The sequence below is a fragment of the Arctopsyche grandis genome, chromosome 5, assembly GCF_051622035.1.
Source record: "Arctopsyche grandis isolate Sample6627 chromosome 5, ASM5162203v2, whole genome shotgun sequence".
NCBI lineage: Eukaryota > Metazoa > Arthropoda > Insecta > Trichoptera > Hydropsychidae > Arctopsyche > Arctopsyche grandis.
This window is the reverse complement of record NC_135359.1, coordinates 7,616,633-7,635,265: the sequence shown is the minus strand read 5'-3', so window position 1 is coordinate 7,635,265 and position 18,633 is coordinate 7,616,633. Positions and strand designations below refer to the sequence as shown.

At 31.4% G+C, this 18,633-nt stretch overlaps 1 protein-coding gene across 1 annotated transcript; it reads right to left on the bottom strand.

Annotated features, from left to right (window-relative positions):
• Nucleotides 1-1,230: 1,230 nt before the first annotated feature.
• osy (ABC transporter oskyddad) lies at nucleotides 1,231-16,854 on the bottom strand. Its single transcript, XM_077431460.1, has 16 exons — nucleotides 16,793-16,854; nucleotides 4,937-5,155; nucleotides 4,699-4,858; nucleotides 4,483-4,619; nucleotides 4,276-4,401; nucleotides 3,999-4,092; nucleotides 3,701-3,886; nucleotides 3,494-3,603; nucleotides 3,286-3,420; nucleotides 2,986-3,202; nucleotides 2,606-2,783; nucleotides 2,384-2,499; nucleotides 2,215-2,285; nucleotides 2,036-2,133; nucleotides 1,766-1,933; nucleotides 1,231-1,679 (listed from the first exon to the last, which is right to left on the bottom strand). The coding sequence occupies exons 2-16, from the start codon at nucleotides 5,125-5,127 to the stop codon at nucleotides 1,378-1,380; spliced, it is 2,289 nt and encodes a 762-aa protein (XP_077287586.1). The 5' UTR covers nucleotides 5,128-5,155; nucleotides 16,793-16,854; the 3' UTR covers nucleotides 1,231-1,377.
• Nucleotides 16,855-18,633: the final 1,779 nt, after the last annotated feature.

The following is an 18,633-nucleotide window of genomic DNA, read 5'->3' as shown; positions in this document are numbered from 1 at the left end:
AAAGAGTACAATCGTTGAAATTTTAGAAGAAATTACTGATCTCACTTTTTAATTTAAAGATAGAATCAATTCTACATTTATACCACCATGTTTAAAGACTATTTAATCAATCTAATTCAAAATGGAAATATAGAAAAAAATGATTTATTGAACAAATTATAAATTTTAATTCGAATATTGTTTCTTATCTAGTTATGGGGTATACAATTTAAGGAAATTATTAATTTTAAATGGATTACTTTGAAAAGTCAAGTAGATTGGAACAACGTAGAAGAAACAATAGTTTTCATAAATAAATATTTGCCTGAAAACGAATAAAACTAGTACTGGAGAATGAATTATTTGACGAAATTTCATATTTGAAAAGATACATAAACGTTTAATAATGACTACCAAACGTCACCGAGATTAAAAATTTTCGGACTTGAAAAGCTTCTTAAACGATATTTTATCTCTATCGTAATGGCGGAGGACCCATTTACTTATATTGATGACCAAAATGAGCAATATGGCAAATTATGAAAACGATCGGATAAGAGGCAAACTTTTTCCTGAATTGTAATCGTAAGTGAAACGTAAAGGAGGTATGTAATAATAAAAACTGCACCAATGGAGTAATGAAAAATCACCCATCGATAAGCGTTGGATTCAAATTTTCAATCATTTTAACGAAAATTATATTCCTTGTGTTCATCTCACAAAAGTTGTTGAATTCGCATTTTGTTTATCTGGTACCAATGCGACTATCGAACTAGTGTTTTCGATTATCAATAATTTGTGGACAGCAGATAAGTCGCAGATGAATATTGATACCGTAAAAGCAATAGTTATAACAGAGTTCAATTTAGAGTATAATATGTACTTGCGAAGACTCTAAGCAAAAAATAGGAAATTGCGATGAACTTAAAAATGTACATACCATTGCAAAATATTCTTAATTTAAATATATTTTTATTGTATTTATATTTGTTTCATTAAGCGTTTTTTTTATTTTACAAAAATATCCCGGATTTTACCGCAGAAAAAATGGTAACCCTATGCTAAAACCAAAAAAAGTGCATGTTTTAGTTAGCCTTAAATAAACCTAAGAGTCAAATTGAGTGACATTTTTCTTTTCTACCATGCTATTACACATGTTTGAATCAAACCCAAAAAAGCAAGTGGTTAATAATTCTAAACAATAAAATCTGTAACGATACTGGTATAAGATGAAAATAAACAATTTTTTTTCATTAGAAAATTAAGTACAAAAAACATTTATTTCATAAAAAGTTTGTACAATTTTATGAAAATATTAACATATTCTAAATATACATTCTTATTAATCTAACTTAAACATCACAGCATTAATGTTTTTATTTGAAACACAGTAATTATTTATCCCTTCTTAAATTTAATTAATAATATACTAGTAGTCAAATAAATAATGATCCATATAAAGGTTGAAACAAAACCTAAATATACATCAGGTACTGACATGCCCCATCCCCTTTGAAGAATTGAACGTAGACTTTCTGTAGATTTAGTCAGCGGTAGTAAGTAACTGATATACTGAAGAATATGATTCATTCCTTCGATCGGCCAAATAATGCCACACAACATAATCATTGGCAGAAAACTACCCATGGCGAGAAATGTAGCCGTTCTCTCCGTATCACAAATACACGAGACCACAAATCCTGAATTAAAACAGAAAAGAAAAAAGTCAAAAATCATGTGTAAGATAGTATTTACATATATGTAAGATTCATTATGAATAATATACCGAAAGTCATTCCACATAATCCAGTAATCAGAGTCAGAACCACTACCCAAAACATATCACCGCGACATGTTAATCCAAAAACAGCAAAAGCAAATAATAGCACCAGTAAAGTTTGGACACACATTACAATGAATTGTGTTATGACATGAGAAAATAAGATTTCAGTTCCTGAAAATATAAACATGCATGTAGATATAAATATTTTATTTGATTCTAATTGATCTAATTGTTTGTGTTTATTATAAAAATAAGTCTATTTAACTTTCAAACCTGTAATTCCAGATACAAGTGATCTTTCCAATACTCCTTCATTCCTTTCGATTAACATCGCTACAGATGTCAACGCAACAGCCAAGAAAAATATGACCCTAAAAATATAGAAAAAAATCATTTTAAAAATAATGCTATTATTAAATCATATTTACCACAGAACAAATATTTTCGCATACGTTAAAATTACTCCAGGACCAGCAAAATCAGTGAAATCAGACACTCTTTCTCCGTATATTGGGTCGTTGAACTAAAAAAAAAGTTTATCAAGTAAAATAAGAGCTTTCCTTTTTAAAAGCTTTTATTAAGTTTTTTAAGCAATTTTTAGATTATAAATCCTCAAAATACCCTGACGGGCACATCATATGCCTTTTCTGAATATCCACATGATACTGCCAAGGCTTTGGCGAAATTGGAAAAGGATTGTGTGAAATCTCTCAGCAAAAGGAATTCTATTTGCTTATCTGAAAATATTTTTAATCAAAAATACTTTCCACAATATCTCATTATGTATATATGTACATATGTTACGAAATATGTGTAATTGTGAAATAAAATTTGAATGTGTACTTGATACATCCATGTGAACTTCTACTATGGAAGCATCAATAACGTCTTCTTCAGCATCTCTTAGTAATTCTAAACGAGATTCTAAGGCCCGTGAAAAGTTGTGAGGGAAAACTACCACGGCCCAAGTATTTCCTTTTCTCGCTGCGGTCATAGCCTCCTCTCTAGATAAATATGGTACCTAAAAATATATACCATATTATGTATTCAATTCAGCATATTCAACTTCAATCTACATACTCTCATTTCAATCTACCCAATTCACAATATCAAATGTACCATTTCATTTTCAATTCACAACATGCAATGTACCATACTTTTCTGAATTTATTCAGCAATTTTATTTTTGATATATAAATAAACTGATTAAAAAGTATACGCACCAAATTTCCTTTCCGTTCATCCAAGAAGTTTAAATATTTACAACTCCATAAAGTACTGGTGCAGTCGGTTATATTCAATTTACAAGGTTTTAACATTTCGCTTGGAGGTAATTCATAATTTACTATTGCAATATTCAATCCAATGGGATCATGACCAATCGTTACACAAAAAAGTACAATTTGGGAGACCGGAAGCCCAATAATAAACAGCATTATTCTGAAAAAAAAAAAAAAATTTCTTGTAACTAAATTAAATTAATTTTTTTTTCATATTTATCAATGTAATCAAACTTTTCTTACCCAACATTTCGCAGGATTGCCAGCAAATTTTTCCAAACAAGAGCCTTCATATGATTCATTTGCATGGGCTTATAACGATCCATACAACCGCCAGGAGGTTCCTCTTCAGGTGGCACAGCTTCAGTTGGAGGAACCCTTAAGTAGGTATATGAATTATAGTGTTAGGAACGTTCAGATTGAAATTAATTGTTTAATTATTTATACATACAGCTCTGGTGTAACTACAACTCTTCCTTTACTGCTCATTGATACATTGTCGCCAAATTCTCCAGATATTTCACCTATTTCTGCCTCTTCCAAATCAATTGCAGCTGGGTCCTTAAAATCAAATGTATTATGTATATTTATCATTGGAATCGTTTAGATTGTCACACGTAGTTACGAAATTATATTTCATTATAACCATATTATGTACCGTGATAGCTGGAACTTGAATGCTCTCGCTTATTTCCTGCACTATACTTGACCGCCTTCTTTTGCCTTTATTTTGCATCACTGCTAGTTTTAAGAAAACTTCTTCCAAGCTCTCTGCTGCATACCTTTCCATTAAACTGTTTGGAGATTCCTCTGCTAAGAAGCGTCCTCCTCTCATAAGACCGATCTAATATTTTGGAAAATTAAATAAATATCACTTAGCTTCATTTGATACAGATGTAAAAAAAACATTTATTTTGAATATTTATAATAAAATAATAATATTATATAACAATTACCAAGTGTGCTTGTCTAGTTTCATCAATATAGTGAGTTGTTATTATAACAGTCGTTTTGCCTTCTTTGGTGATATCTACCAAATGATCCCAAATACTAGAACATTACAATTATTATACACATCAGTTAAATCGTAACATTTCTCTTAAAATACTTCTATTCTATCTATAATAATAGTTCCTGATCACTAAATAGGTCATGAAATATCAAGAATGTAATTTTCCAAACATCTATTTTTAGAAATCATAATTTTTCAGTTCACTTTATGTCAATTCTTACCATTGCCTCAAAATTGGATCCACACCAACAGTAGGTTCATCTAAAATGAGCAATTCTGGACTATGAACAAGCGCTGCTGCCAAAGACACTCTGCGTGCTTGACCACCGGATAAATTCTTGACATTTCTAATAGAAAAAACAATAATGATAAGCATAATTTAATATTTAAGTCTTTAAACACAAATCCTTGTCAAAACTTTTCCATACCTGCTGGCTGAAGGAAGTTGAAGTAACTTTATCAGAAAGTCAATTTTTTCATTAACCTGTTCCGTTGTCATGCCTGATACCCAACCGAAATAGATCAAAGTTTCTCTTATGGTGAACTCGGAGAACAAAGCTACTTCCTATGATAAATTTTCACTGTTACCATTATTATTATCAATTAATTAATACCAATGATTTAAATAAGACAATATAATTTACTTGTGGCATGTATCCTATTCTAGGTCCAGGCACTCCACTTCCTCTTGAGCCAGGTGTTCCTCCTAATACCCATATTTCACCAGAATTTAATCTTCTTCTTCCGACAATGCATGACAGTAATGTTGTTTTTCCACATCCTGACGCTCCAAGAAGTCCATATCTGAAATAAAGTTATGAATGTTTAACTTTCATTCAATTCAAAATCATCGAATGATTAAAAAGTAATTTATATACTAACATACTGCCTTTCGGCACAGTCATGTTAAGTCCATCCAAAATGACATTTGGATTTTTTTTGGGACCGTAATTTTTATGAGCTCTTCTTACACATACAGCTTGCCGTTTTCTAGATGCGATTGTTGATTTTTGTGTCATTAATATCCTCCTTCTTGCTTCTGCCGGAGCCTCAGATGAAATTTCTGGCTCCATCTTTCTGCGTTTTGATTAGTCGAGATATCTACATATAAAAGAACACTATATTTATAAATTATAACAAAAAATGTATAAAATTTTCAAAACTAAACGTTGAAATTGAAATTGATAAAAAATCTAAATAAATGTGCTAAGACCGGTACAAACGAATATACATATCTACATATGTATTGTCAAAAGAACACATTTTCTTTTTGTGGCAAGTATTGAATCACTGCCCATTTATTTTATTCCATAAATGCAGCTAAACTTTGTCCTTTGGTGAAAAAATAAGACATTAGATTAATAGTTTTTCTTCGAATTATAATTATAGCAAAAACAGTATTCGTTTAACGTCACAATTTTTTTTTTCGCATTAAATATTCATTATTTGTAATATTCATGTACATAAAAATCGTTTTAAAGTATATATTTGATGTTTTATACTATATTAATGTTTTTATTTGTAACAAGAAGAATTGTAAATAGGTTTTTGAACTCTTTTTCCTATTACGCTGTACATATTAACATTATAATAATATAATACTATGATTACTAACAAAATTAATTTAAAATTGTAAAATAGAAAATGATCATTATATCAGTGGCTATTAAAATAGATATAAGATGTATTGTGAACATAATTTAGTAACAATAAAAAGCATTTAAAAATCAAAAAAAATTTGTAACAAGTATTACGTGAAAAATAAAAGTAACAACCTTGATTATAAAAATTATTCGAGTATATGTGAACACTCAACAGAAAAAAGAAAATATATGTACATATATTTCCTGTTATCTGTAATCATTTTATTATTGCTAAATCATGCAATTTCATATATAAGCTGATCTATTGAAGCAACATCATGAGAAATAACAATAAATTGCTATTTTGAATCCAACAAACCACGTACAAACATACGTACTTGACATTTAAATAATCTCATCACAATACGCTTTTCAATGGATAATGATACATCGAATCGGTATTGTGATTGAAAATAATTAAGGCCATTGTGTTTTACAATATATTTACAAAATATTTATATATTATTATAGTAGATTCTTGATTTTTACACGCAACTACATATACATACATATATAAAAACTTTGAATGAATCGAATAAATAGAATTTCCTGACCGAACGGAGATATGTGTGGCTCAAAATGTTCTAAATATCAATTCTTAAAGGCTTTGCACTTAGTTTCCAAACATCCTGTATATGTACATACATATATTCAAATATTTTTACTTTATCTATGTTTTTATGATATTTTAAGCCCCTTTTCATTTTATACAAAAAAGGGATTATTTTTACATTCGCCATATACATAATTATGGTAAATGGCACAATTTAGCAACTCAATAACAATATTTTGTATATATAATTTAATATATGTATTACTTTTTTCTAAGTAAAATTTCATAATTATTTCCCTAGCAAGAAGACGTCAAAGCAAAATTATTTGGAAATACATACATATACCTGAAATTTGATAAATTAATATATGTTGAAACATAAAACCGGTCCATATCTAAAATTTGGACATATTTTATAATTATCACATATTTTATAATAGCTAGATTACAATTTCATTCCAAGTATACGACCCAAGTGAACAAAATTGGTCAGTGTCGTGCAAAATTTTTAGCGTTTTATACTCCTGCGTAGTGTTTTGAAGTTCTTGAACCCACGTAGTCAGTTGTGGCAATGACACAGTGGTCATTCTGGCTGCTTCCATCTCTCAAGATGAAATATCTAACGGCCTCAAAGACCCAGCCTAAGGGCCTCGTCCACGCAACAAGGTGAACGCCTTGTTGCAAACGACTTGCATAACAGCGTCGTCTGTCCCGCAATAACTAGTTTAAGATATAGTAAACTTGACACAGAAAATTATTTTCTAAAACCCGACGTAAAAGAATGACTTTCATATAAACCATAAATTAATAAGTCGCTCTTTTTATTGGCAACCAAAAATTTAATATTTGATCTGAGTAAATGTCAAATCTCATTTTGAAGGATATCGCTGTGAATAATGAGATTAGTGAATGAGGTGACCTCGAATGAATTTCAATAATCATTATTCAAATGCGAAAAAAATTCAATTGGTATGTTTGAAGTTGGTCTAAAACTTTTTTCTTTTATATAACAGATCACTTTTTGCACTGTGTAGGTACAAAAAATGTATGACAGTACAACGATTGGCCAGTCTAACATATAATAGTTGACAACTTGACTTTAAAGTAATAGACATACATACATACATCTATCCTTCGATTTTCGCAGACTTTTCAACGAAAAATTATTTTAAATTCATTCATATGATGATCATTTTTGGATAAAATAACAGAAAATTATGACTTGCAGTCCCAAAATAAAATAAAACTGCGGTTTTACATTGTGCAATGTCTCCCGAAATGCCAAGTATTGTTAGGATGGGTGAAAATTAATAAATAAAATGGAACTTTTCTAGTCTACAATCAGTTAGGGCGAAATCACACAGGAAAGAACGGCACGTCATGTGCTTGACTCCCCGCTGTGGGGGTTCTTCTACATTTCTTCAAATATAGGATACACCGTTATCGATCACTGTCAAGCAAGGATAAATACAAGGATACAATTTTACCGAAAACACTCCAGGGGGTGATTTTGGGACGGTGTGTGCTAGCTGTAACATGCCACATTTTTTTCGCATGTTTAAAAGTATCTAAAAAAACCCATATGCCGCGTTTCTTGCTGTATGTTTTCGCCCTTAAAGAACATCATATGTCATGGTTCTCAATTGAATGGGTTTGGTGCAAACGATCGACAGGCGCCGGACAGACTGAACAACAGATTAACTGGATGGCTGCCTAAACGCAATTCTCGACTTCACGAATGATAGATTGCACATCAGATGACGAGTAACCTTTCGATGTGCACAGATGCAATTATTACAATGGTAATTATTAAAATTGAGTTGGATCTTTCTGGTGAGTTTAATAAGGCAAAATTCGGAACTAAAGTATCAGAAGCACAAAACGTATACAGGGTAGGTATGTCGGGACTTCGAGTAGATTTCGCTTAGTGTAAGTGCGAGCAGTGCGCACGCATAAGGTATGCGTGTCGTTAATCGGTGGTTCAGTCTGTCTGGCGCTTGTCGATCGTTTGCACCGCATCGGAATATTCTATATTAAAAACAAATTTGAGTGAAAACGATTTTTGCCCTATCATACATAGTAAAAATACTTATGATACTTATGAAGAATCCACGAACCATAAGTTAAAACTCCCTGAACTATGTAACCGTCTGTTATATTTTACTTTAAATATCATAACATCACGGCGTATGAATCACTCATTGAAATGCACAAATGTAAAACAGTTTAGAAACACCACGAGGGTATAGCAATAAGTTTCCATTGTACTTTTCATAATAACTGGTGTTGTTGAATCATTGAATCGCGACACGAGAAAAAGACACGCGATTATGAACCCATAGACATTTGATTGCCATAAACACGGCCTTGTTTTCCATGAAAAACAAAAAAAAAGATAGATATATATTATATATTTAATGAACGCGTTCTCTCTCTTCGAGGCCAACACATTTTCCTTCACAATTATTTCTTACGCAAAAAGTGATTCATGGAAAAATTTCGACACAAAACTCAGAAAGATGTTAAAACAGCACCGTAGATTCCCAAGAAAAACCATACGTTCAAAATAAACATGGTCAAATGTGCATAAACACATCGAAACCGCACAGATCATCACAATTTTTCTGATACAGTTCCGCATGATATGATATTTTTTCGTACATGTTAAAACCAGCAAAAAAAAACTAATTTCCGTGTACTTTGTTTTTGTATTATATCACAAAAACAAAGTTTCCAGTTTTTGCTTCTTTAATAAAACTCGTTTCTTTGGGTACCTACAGTGTAATACTTGGCCGCGCACAATAAGCTTACTAAGTCACTACGTCATGGGAATGCATTATATTATATTATAGGTTTATATATTTAAATATTATTCGCATTTGCTGGTAATCACCTTGACCTTGCGAATTGTATCGCAAAAGAGAAGGCGGCCATTTTGCTTATACATATATCCAATCAAACTTCGCGATGTTCCATTATATTGAGACATCATCGTGATACGTCATTGAAAGTGTATCATTATCAAAATCAAGAAGCGTTAAACTCGATGATACAAGTGAAAAATCGCAGTGAAAGTCTATACCAATCGTTTCCGTAACATTTTGTTCCATAAGACGAGCTTCTAGCTTGCCAGCTGTCGATATAGCGAATTAGCAATTAGACTGCAGATTAACATGACTGCGTATTTACTCGGTGGTAAATTTACAGCACGCCATTCAACAATGGCCTGTATGGTTTAATGTGAAATTAAAAGATTTGCGCTGCTTTGTTATGTTTGATTGGTGGACTTTAATGTCAATATCAGCTGCGATCGGAAAAAGTTTGTCATACATTGTACATATGTTATGCAAAACAAAGGAATTAATAAAATATAACAATTCAAAAGGTTATACAGATAATGCTTATCGTATATAATAATTGTCTAATGCGTGTAAGGGCGAAATCACACAGGGAAGAACGGCACGTCGTGTACTTGGCTCCCCGCTGTGGGGGTTCTCCTAAATTTTTTCAAATATGGGATACACCGTTATCAATCAATGTCAAGCAAGAATAAATACAAGGATACAATTTTGCCGAAAACACTCCAGGGCGTGTGTGCTGGGCGTGCCATGGATATGTGCTGGGTGGGTCTACGTAACGAGCCAGAATGTTAAATTACATAAAACACAAATATCGGAAGGCAAAGATCGAAAATCGAAAGATCTTAAGTCGAAAGATCAAAAAAAGGGTGCATGGTAAACGGTACATACTCACTTAATTTGCGCGAGCAGGGTACAACAGGAACAAGAGGAACAGGCTTTTCCTCCCTTATTCTGCGCGCGCACATTAATACGGGAGGAAAAACCTGTTCCTCTTGATCCTGTTGTATCCTGCTCGCGCAAATTAAGTGAGTATGTACCGTTTACTATGCATCCTTTTTTTTTATCTTTCGACTTTCGATCTTTGCCTTCCGATATTTGTGTTTTCTGTAATTTAACATTATGGCTCTTCACGGAGACCGGTGCTGGGCATGCCACATTTTTCGCATGTTTAAAAGTATCTAAAATAAACCATGTGCCACGTTCCTTGCTATGTGCTTCCACCCTAAAGTGTGTGTGAATGTCGTTAACATGCTCCATCTCTCTTTCTCCCCTTGGAATCACATATCGTGGAAAGATACGGAGCATCCTGAGTGTGTAAAAAGTACTCACTCATCATGCTTCGTCTCTCTTTCTCCCCTTGGAATCGTATATCGTGGAAAAAGACGCGGCATAGTGTGAACAAATTGAAAATAAGTGAATTTACAAGTATGTGCACATAGGTCACTAGTTAAATAAAAGATATTAATATATTACATGTCACTTATTGAAATATTAAATATATGTAATCTTTTCATTATATAAAGTATCAATAGATGAAGTTTTGTGATCGTGGGAAAATTCGACCTTGAGATTTTGACTGATTTTTACTCAGTATCAATCACTGATCTGATTTATAGAAAATAAGTGTCCCATTCACACCGTTATTTGTTATTTCATATTGATGTAAATGAGCTCTATTGGTGATACATATGTACATATATTTCAACGAGGTGAGCTGCATATAATAGCTTAGTGGTTAGCGCATAATAATTTCAACTGAGGAGCCATGGGTTCAATTCCTGACCCGGTGCTACTGGCCAGACCTTGGATATATGCGACTTCAAATCGATCGCTTCATATCAGAGTTTGCCAATTTATATTATTTCATTGTTGAAACGGTAAATAAATGATTTTCTAGCATCTCAGATTTATTGATTATTATAAATATGCTACCCACCTACATATTATACATATTTTAAAGCGAATGTATTTTTCCAAAAAGAATTTTCCACCAAATTCTTTAATTAAAAATGTTGAATTCATTAAAAGTTTTCACTTATTTCACAACTTCAAAATCATTTCATAGCTAGCAGCATGGCTCGGTGGTTGGGCTTTTGCATAGCACGGAGAGGCGCCGGGTTCAATCCCGTGAGTTCACCTCGATTGAAAAGAATTTATTTTGAGTATATCTGTAATGCTGCTGGTCAGACTTGGATATTTGTGACTCCAGGTCGATCGTTTCCTATCAGAGTTTGCCATTTTTTCTGATTTCATTGGCGAAAATCCATTCTACCTAATATGTCATCACTATTTGAGTGTGATTAATGTACAATAAAATTTATGTACAAGTTAGAATTTATAAATGTCTCGTTAATTTCGAGTTTTCGTGTTTCAGTGTAATTTAACGACTTTTGTAATAAAAAATGCTTTAGTGGTACGTCTTCTTAATCGTCTTCACTTTTTAGTCTTAACATTTTTTTTATTTCCAAAATCGACAAATAATTAAGCTGAAACAAGGCGAGTTTCATAAAAAAATAAATATTTATAAATTTCAACCGACAATAATACTTTTAGTATTTAGTTTCAAAGTTTTTTGTTTTTTAATCGTTCAGTATATCGAACTGAAACATCAGATCTATACATTTCTGCTTAATCTTACATATATATATAAATAATATTGCATTTTAAGAAGATCCAAGTAGAGTGAATTTTCAGAATGTTTTTGCAACTTTTTGACAACTAATTGGTAAATTAAATACTATTAATTTTTAATTACATTTAAAGTCTTCATTTTTCATATTCATATTCATTTTGAAGCGATGAAGCAACTTTTTTTTAGAATTATTGAACTTTATACTTCTTCAAATGCGAATCTTATTTAAAATTACATATCATCATGCAAATTTTCAAACAAAAAAGTTTCGAATAAATTGTGGACAGAAATCTTTATCAAAGTTTTATTTCATATTATTATACTTTACAGAAATTTCACATTGAAATAGAAGTGTCCTTTAAGTCTAAGGCAATATATTACATACATAAGCTATTAATGTAATTAATTATGACTTTGCTATGAGGTCATAAAATTACTACTGTTGCATATTAAATCATTCAATAAATCCAAAGATAATAAAGTCAAAGAAAATGTGCTATATGTATGTAAATTACGGGAAAATTAAATGACTAATATGACCTTCAGAATATTCCGTTTTCCACACGGACAATAACGTAAAACTATTTCGCTCATTTATTTCAACAACCCCTCTAATATAATGATATGCAGTGTTCAAATTTTCATTATGTTCAATATAAGCATTCCTTTGAGAGTCACGAAAGAGAATCGTGGACACAAAGACACAGCCATTCTCTTTCTAACCTTTTCCTACATGCCAAAAATCAGAAGGAGTTGCTCGAGACTGTTTTCCCCTTATTTCATAATATAATGGCAACTCATAAAATTCATTCACCATCAGAATAGACTAGTGGTTAGCATATAATAGAGTTCAAATCCCACTGGTTTCTACTGGCCAGACCTTGGATTTGTGACTCTAGGTCGATCATCTGCTATCAGAGTTTGCCAATTTATCTGATTTTCATTGAAAAACTTCCAACAAATTGGCAACCTTACCCATTTTCTCGCAAAATCTCGAGTTTTCAGCAATCTCGAATTTCGCTGAATTGTGTAAAATTTTGCAAATTTACAAATTTGACCATAAATGCCTCTGTGGATATTAATTGATACAGTTTTTACACTTCAAATTCATCATTTTACAAATCAAATTCGTCGTTTTAGAGACCAAATTCGACGTTTTACAAATCAAATTCGTCATTTTAAAAATCAAATTCGTCATTTTACAAATCAAATTCGCCGTTTTACAAATGAAATTCGTCATGTTGCAAATCAAATTAAACAATTGAATGTATTTTATATTAAAAAAAATGAGAATTCGTTTTTAATCAGACCTTTATACTTTAATTAATACCATTATTAATTTCATACTTAATTATGAAATTATATTATTTATTATTTAATACTTAATTATATTATTTCATATTTAATAAAAGTATGAAATTAATAATTAATTATTTAATAAATGAAAAGTCTGAAATTGACTGCAGCTGCAGAAAATGAACCTTTATAAATTATAAATAATACATTCTGTATGTATAATATATTCTCTATACACACATATTGTATTAAATATTCTCTTTTTCTCTATAATATTCTCTATGAAGTTTCCTATGTATAATAAAATGAATATTAAAAAAATACAGCCAATTGTTTAATTTGATTTGCAACATGACGAATTTGATTTGTAAAACGACGAATTTGATTTGTAAAATGATGAATTTGAAGTGTAAAATGGCGAATTTGATTTGTAAAATGACGAATTTGATTTTAAAAATGACGAATCTGATTTGTAAAACGACGAATTTGATTTGTAAAATGACGAATTTGAAGTGTTAAAACTGTATGTATTTATGTACATTGTTTAATACTAATAATATTTGTATCAAAAGTACAATGTTTCTGGCTAGGAAGGCGCATTGGGTTTACCTGTAAGGCCTTCCTGGTGTAAATTAAAAATAAAATAAAATTTCAGGCATATTTCACATAAGATTCGAACCTTCATATGAAATTATCCTATAATAGAAACACCGTTTCTTTATTATCAAAAGATGCTTATCTACCTCATTATTCAAGTTTCCAATACGGATCATGGTTGCGGATGCTACAATCTCATCCTTCTGAGTATTATTCACATCCACCGGTATTTTTAATGACTGAGCACGGTTGGTAATGAAGTACGACTCAACAATGAATGCACAACCTCAAAGTCACTATTTAATTACTATAATAAATGGACTTGGTTGTCTTTGCTTTGATGAACCCTGGCTATATACAGACATAAGTGGGAATAAACTTCAGCAAAAAAGTTTAACACTTCTATGCTAGTAACACACTAGACAGGTTCAAAGTCACAAACTGTATTTGATAGAAATAAACGAGGAAAAGTTTTCCATATCGTTTTGTTAGTCTTTTATGAATACATATGTACATACATACATACGTCAATTGCTCGAACGTACTTGAGCTTTGCCTGGTAATATTTTGAATGCAAACGATTCCGCGAAAGAGAGGACAAAGTATACTATACTTCTGAATTTCCCGACCAATATTAGCATATTTAATTATATAACAAAAACGATGAGGGACAAATTGAGTCACGTAAATACACACAAGGATCGGCAAATACGTCGTTTCCTTGACATATTAAATTCCACAAAACCAGTGCCCACCTGTGTATCATTGATCGAAGTTTAGAATACAACTATGAGAAGCGGTTGAACATTGCATCCGAATTCGTGTTGGAATCAACTTCACAGCGGATGATTATATGGAACGACCACATTGTTGAAACAACCTGACGTTGGATCATCGACGATAAAACGAGTTCTTGAACAGTCAACGGTTCATTTTTACTTTTTTCTAAATCTATCTGTTTTTTTAAAGTCATTTTAACTTTAATACTACAAAAAATATATCGAATTAATTCAGGTGTAATCGTCGAAGTGTTGGAATTCTCATACAAAGGTCGGCTCATACAAATGACTGGCTTAAAAGTCGCGAGAGGGTCAACAGCCTTAATTTGCAATATTCAAGGGTTCGGTTGAAGCATTCAAATGCATATTATCAACAGATATACAGTACATATGTATGTATGTGCATTTTATACCGGAAAACCCAATGCCCAAGTCGTTAATAGAAACGTGGTATCAAATGAAATATTAAGTTTGATAGAAAATTGTCATATACAAAGGTCAGATCTCATGAAACTAATTAAAAACAAACTTTTATTTACTATTCGATGAAAGCACTGATTTTATATACATATACTTCTCTACATATATTCAAAGTATTGTTTACATGAGAAATTTCGATCTAAACATATTGACTGATATATTGCATGTATGTATGTCTCGTTTCTATCTCTGGTCACGTTTTTGCGCATTTTCGAAAACGTGTGTTTGTTTATGTGTATTTTTAAAAAATAATTAATAAACCGTTAATCCAACAATATTGAAATTGCGTACTAGTAAGTGTATTGTTAAGTTGTATATTTTTTCTACCTCACATTATACATATATATTTAGGTCTCTACTTTTCAAGTTTTCTTTAGATTTTTCTCTCCTAATCACTCAAACTAAATTTAACTCAAACTTTTAGACTACTGATAGGATCGAAATGAAACTTTATTTATATTATACTATACATGCTGTACATACAGTAGATACATACAATGAAATTCACATATTTTAAATAATGTTTCCTAATCGAGGAAGTATTTTTAATCTTGCGTTTCAAAGTTTTTCACCAAAATCATTTAGTGTATTGGTTGAATTAAAAATTCATATCTATGATATTTAAGATAAGTAGTAGAATAAATTTGATAAAGATTCACCAACTGAATGTGGAGGATTATTTTAATCACATTTCCTTCAGATTTTCTACGATCTTCACGATAAAATTTAACTATTTTCCTTATATCATCATTAAAAAAATTGGAAAAATAAACAAATGTTGTTACCATACGAATTCTATGAAACAACTTGACATATTGAGCTTAAAATACATATTTGTATTCGTCATGCATCATCGAATTTATGTTAACCGTAAGTGGTAGTTTTGTCCCGACCAATAATGCTTGAAATTATCCATCAAAATAACACTTCAAATAAAAAACGAATTCAAATAAAAAAAAAACGTGTGCCACAAAAACGTGTTTTCTAACAAATACACAAAGTGCAGTCATCGATTTTTGGAATTTATACCCCATTTATTAAACTTGGATTTGATTAACTTTTTTCAGAATCAGAATTCAATCAAAATGTACTATCAATATACTCTTGAAAACTGAAAACTACAAATTCAACTCGAAATTCACTACTATTATCTAATATTAATCATAAATACCTACACACGTAGTATTTCATACAAGATGATATAACCTAGTTTATGAAAGCATCACTAATTGACTGTTAACAATTACTTAGATAGAATTAATTACTCATGTACCGAGTATTACTGAATCCGTTCTCTTTTTTTTACAACTATGTGTAATATTTTATAATAATAGGCGTTCAAAAGTAAACGGAATAAAATTTATTCGGATTAGATGTAGATTGCGATCAAATTTATTACGAAAAGTGTACATACCTTAATAATAAATATACAGAATTAAACACACACAGATGTAAATGTATGTATCCGTAATTTGTTTCATTATTTTGTATTTCGCAATTAGCTTATATCATATTTATGTTAAACGGCACAATAATTGCGTACGAGATTAGGAAACAACTGAATCTAAACGCAAAGTTCCGACACTTACGATTTCCGTTCACAAATTTTCACTGTAGATGTTAATTTACTTATTTCGGTCACAATGTATATTATTAGAATAAATAAAAGTATAATTTAATGTACAAATAACGGCATTTTAAGTGCATCCATTAAGATAATGTCAACACTTCAAAGTGACTCAACTGATATTTAATAAAAATTTAGTAATATTCTTGCACAGGTGAAGCAAACTGAACTTTGTTTTAAATAAATATGAGGAAATAGTCGTCTCCAAGTCGAATAAACAGTCATTCGAATTCGGACACCAAAATTCTTCATATGTGACCTCGTACTTACAGAGAGTTCGCCAATTTTGGTGTTGCGACGCGTGCAAACGAGGTAAACTGTTTTCAAAGACTGGCCAGGTGTAGGCGAGCATTGGACCTGCAAACGTACCACCTCCTCTCAAACTGTGTGGAAAATTGAATTAGTAAACCGAAGCTTTTCTTCAAATACTTTGAGTATATATGCATTTGATTGATTCGTATAAAATGTGTTTATTTTACCAATTGTTAAAAGTAAAAGTAAGAGTAAAAATACATATAGGTTTTTCCCGTTGAAAATAGCTGTTACGTCAATCAGCTTTTAGAATAAAAATAAAATCTTCCCCAAAATTATACGATAGGCAGATACAAAGAAAAATAGGGGTTTGGTGCATCCGCTCTAAAATCGCCAGATTAACAGAACGGCAGCTTTAAACGTAATTCTCGTTTTCTCGAATGATAGATTGCACATCACATGACGAGTAACCTTTCGATGTGCACAGATGCAATTATTAAAATTGAGTTGGATCTTTCTGGCGAGTTTAATAAGGCTAGATTCGGAACTTATCGAATCTTGCCTTATTAAACTCGCCTGAAAGATCCAACTCAATTTTAATAATAACCATTTTAATAATTGCATCTGTGCACATCGAAAGGTTACCCGTCATCTGATGTGCAATCTATCATTCGAGAAGATGAGAATTGCATTTAAAGCAGCCGTCCGTCAATCTGTCGTTCAATTCGTCTGACGATTTTAGAGCGGATGCACCGCATCCGAAAAATAGATAAGAGAAGATCCTCGCTGGCTCATAATTTCAATCCCAAAGGATATATATATGTACCCAGTGGGGTCTACCTCACGGGACCGAAAGTGAAATGGTCAAAAAAGCAAATATCGGAAGGCAAAGATCGAAAATCGAAAGATCTTAAGTCGAAAGATCAAAAAAAAAGGGTAAATGGTACTATGTATATATAATATATATCAGTGGCGTGCGGTGAAATTATCTCTCTTTTGTCATACAGCCTTGTTTAATGTGCGCGCGCAGGATACGGGAGGAAAAGCCTGTTCCTCTTGTTCCTGTTGTATCCTGCTCGCGTAAATTAAGTGAGGATGTACGACGGGGGGAGAGACCGCACGCCACTGATATATGTATATACTAACCGTTTTTCATATGTATGCATGATAAATGAATATTTTCGACTTTTTCACGGTCACCCGTCCCCAGTGGTGTAGTACTAAATAAAAAAGGCGCCTTTGGTGCTTTGATCTAAAATTTTGTAGGGCCTTTGGCGCTCTAATTTTATTTTTAAACCGCTTTTGGTGCATCGAGCGGCGCCCCAACTTATTTGCCCCCCCCCCCCCCCCCTCCTACAACCAGCACTGGGTCGACCTGAGACAGAAATTTCCGAAATTCTCGGAATCTTATCTCGAATCCCGGAAAAATATTTCAATCAAAACGTTCTTTAAATGATATATTGAAACTATTACAAAACAAATGTTTTTTATTTGAAATGACGTTTCCACGGTTTAAGAAACTACTTTAGATTCCGAAGATAATTGTGTTTGACGATTATCGAGTCATCAAAGATTAATTTAAAAAATATCTTTAAAAAAATAGCCCCAACTTTAAAAAGTAAATTAAATAAACATACTGACAGGAGAAAAAAACAGATAATTTCAAAAAAATATTTTTCGTTATTTTTATCTTTAAAACTAACTTCGACCAAAACTGAAAGCTTTTATTCCATTACTGGAAATATTAGTTCCAAAACGAGAAACAGGCTATTGGATTCTAATTTAAATATTTTAGTATTCTTAAGAAGCTATTTCAAATAAAAATACTTATTTTCAGTTAATATAAATGTTGCATTAAA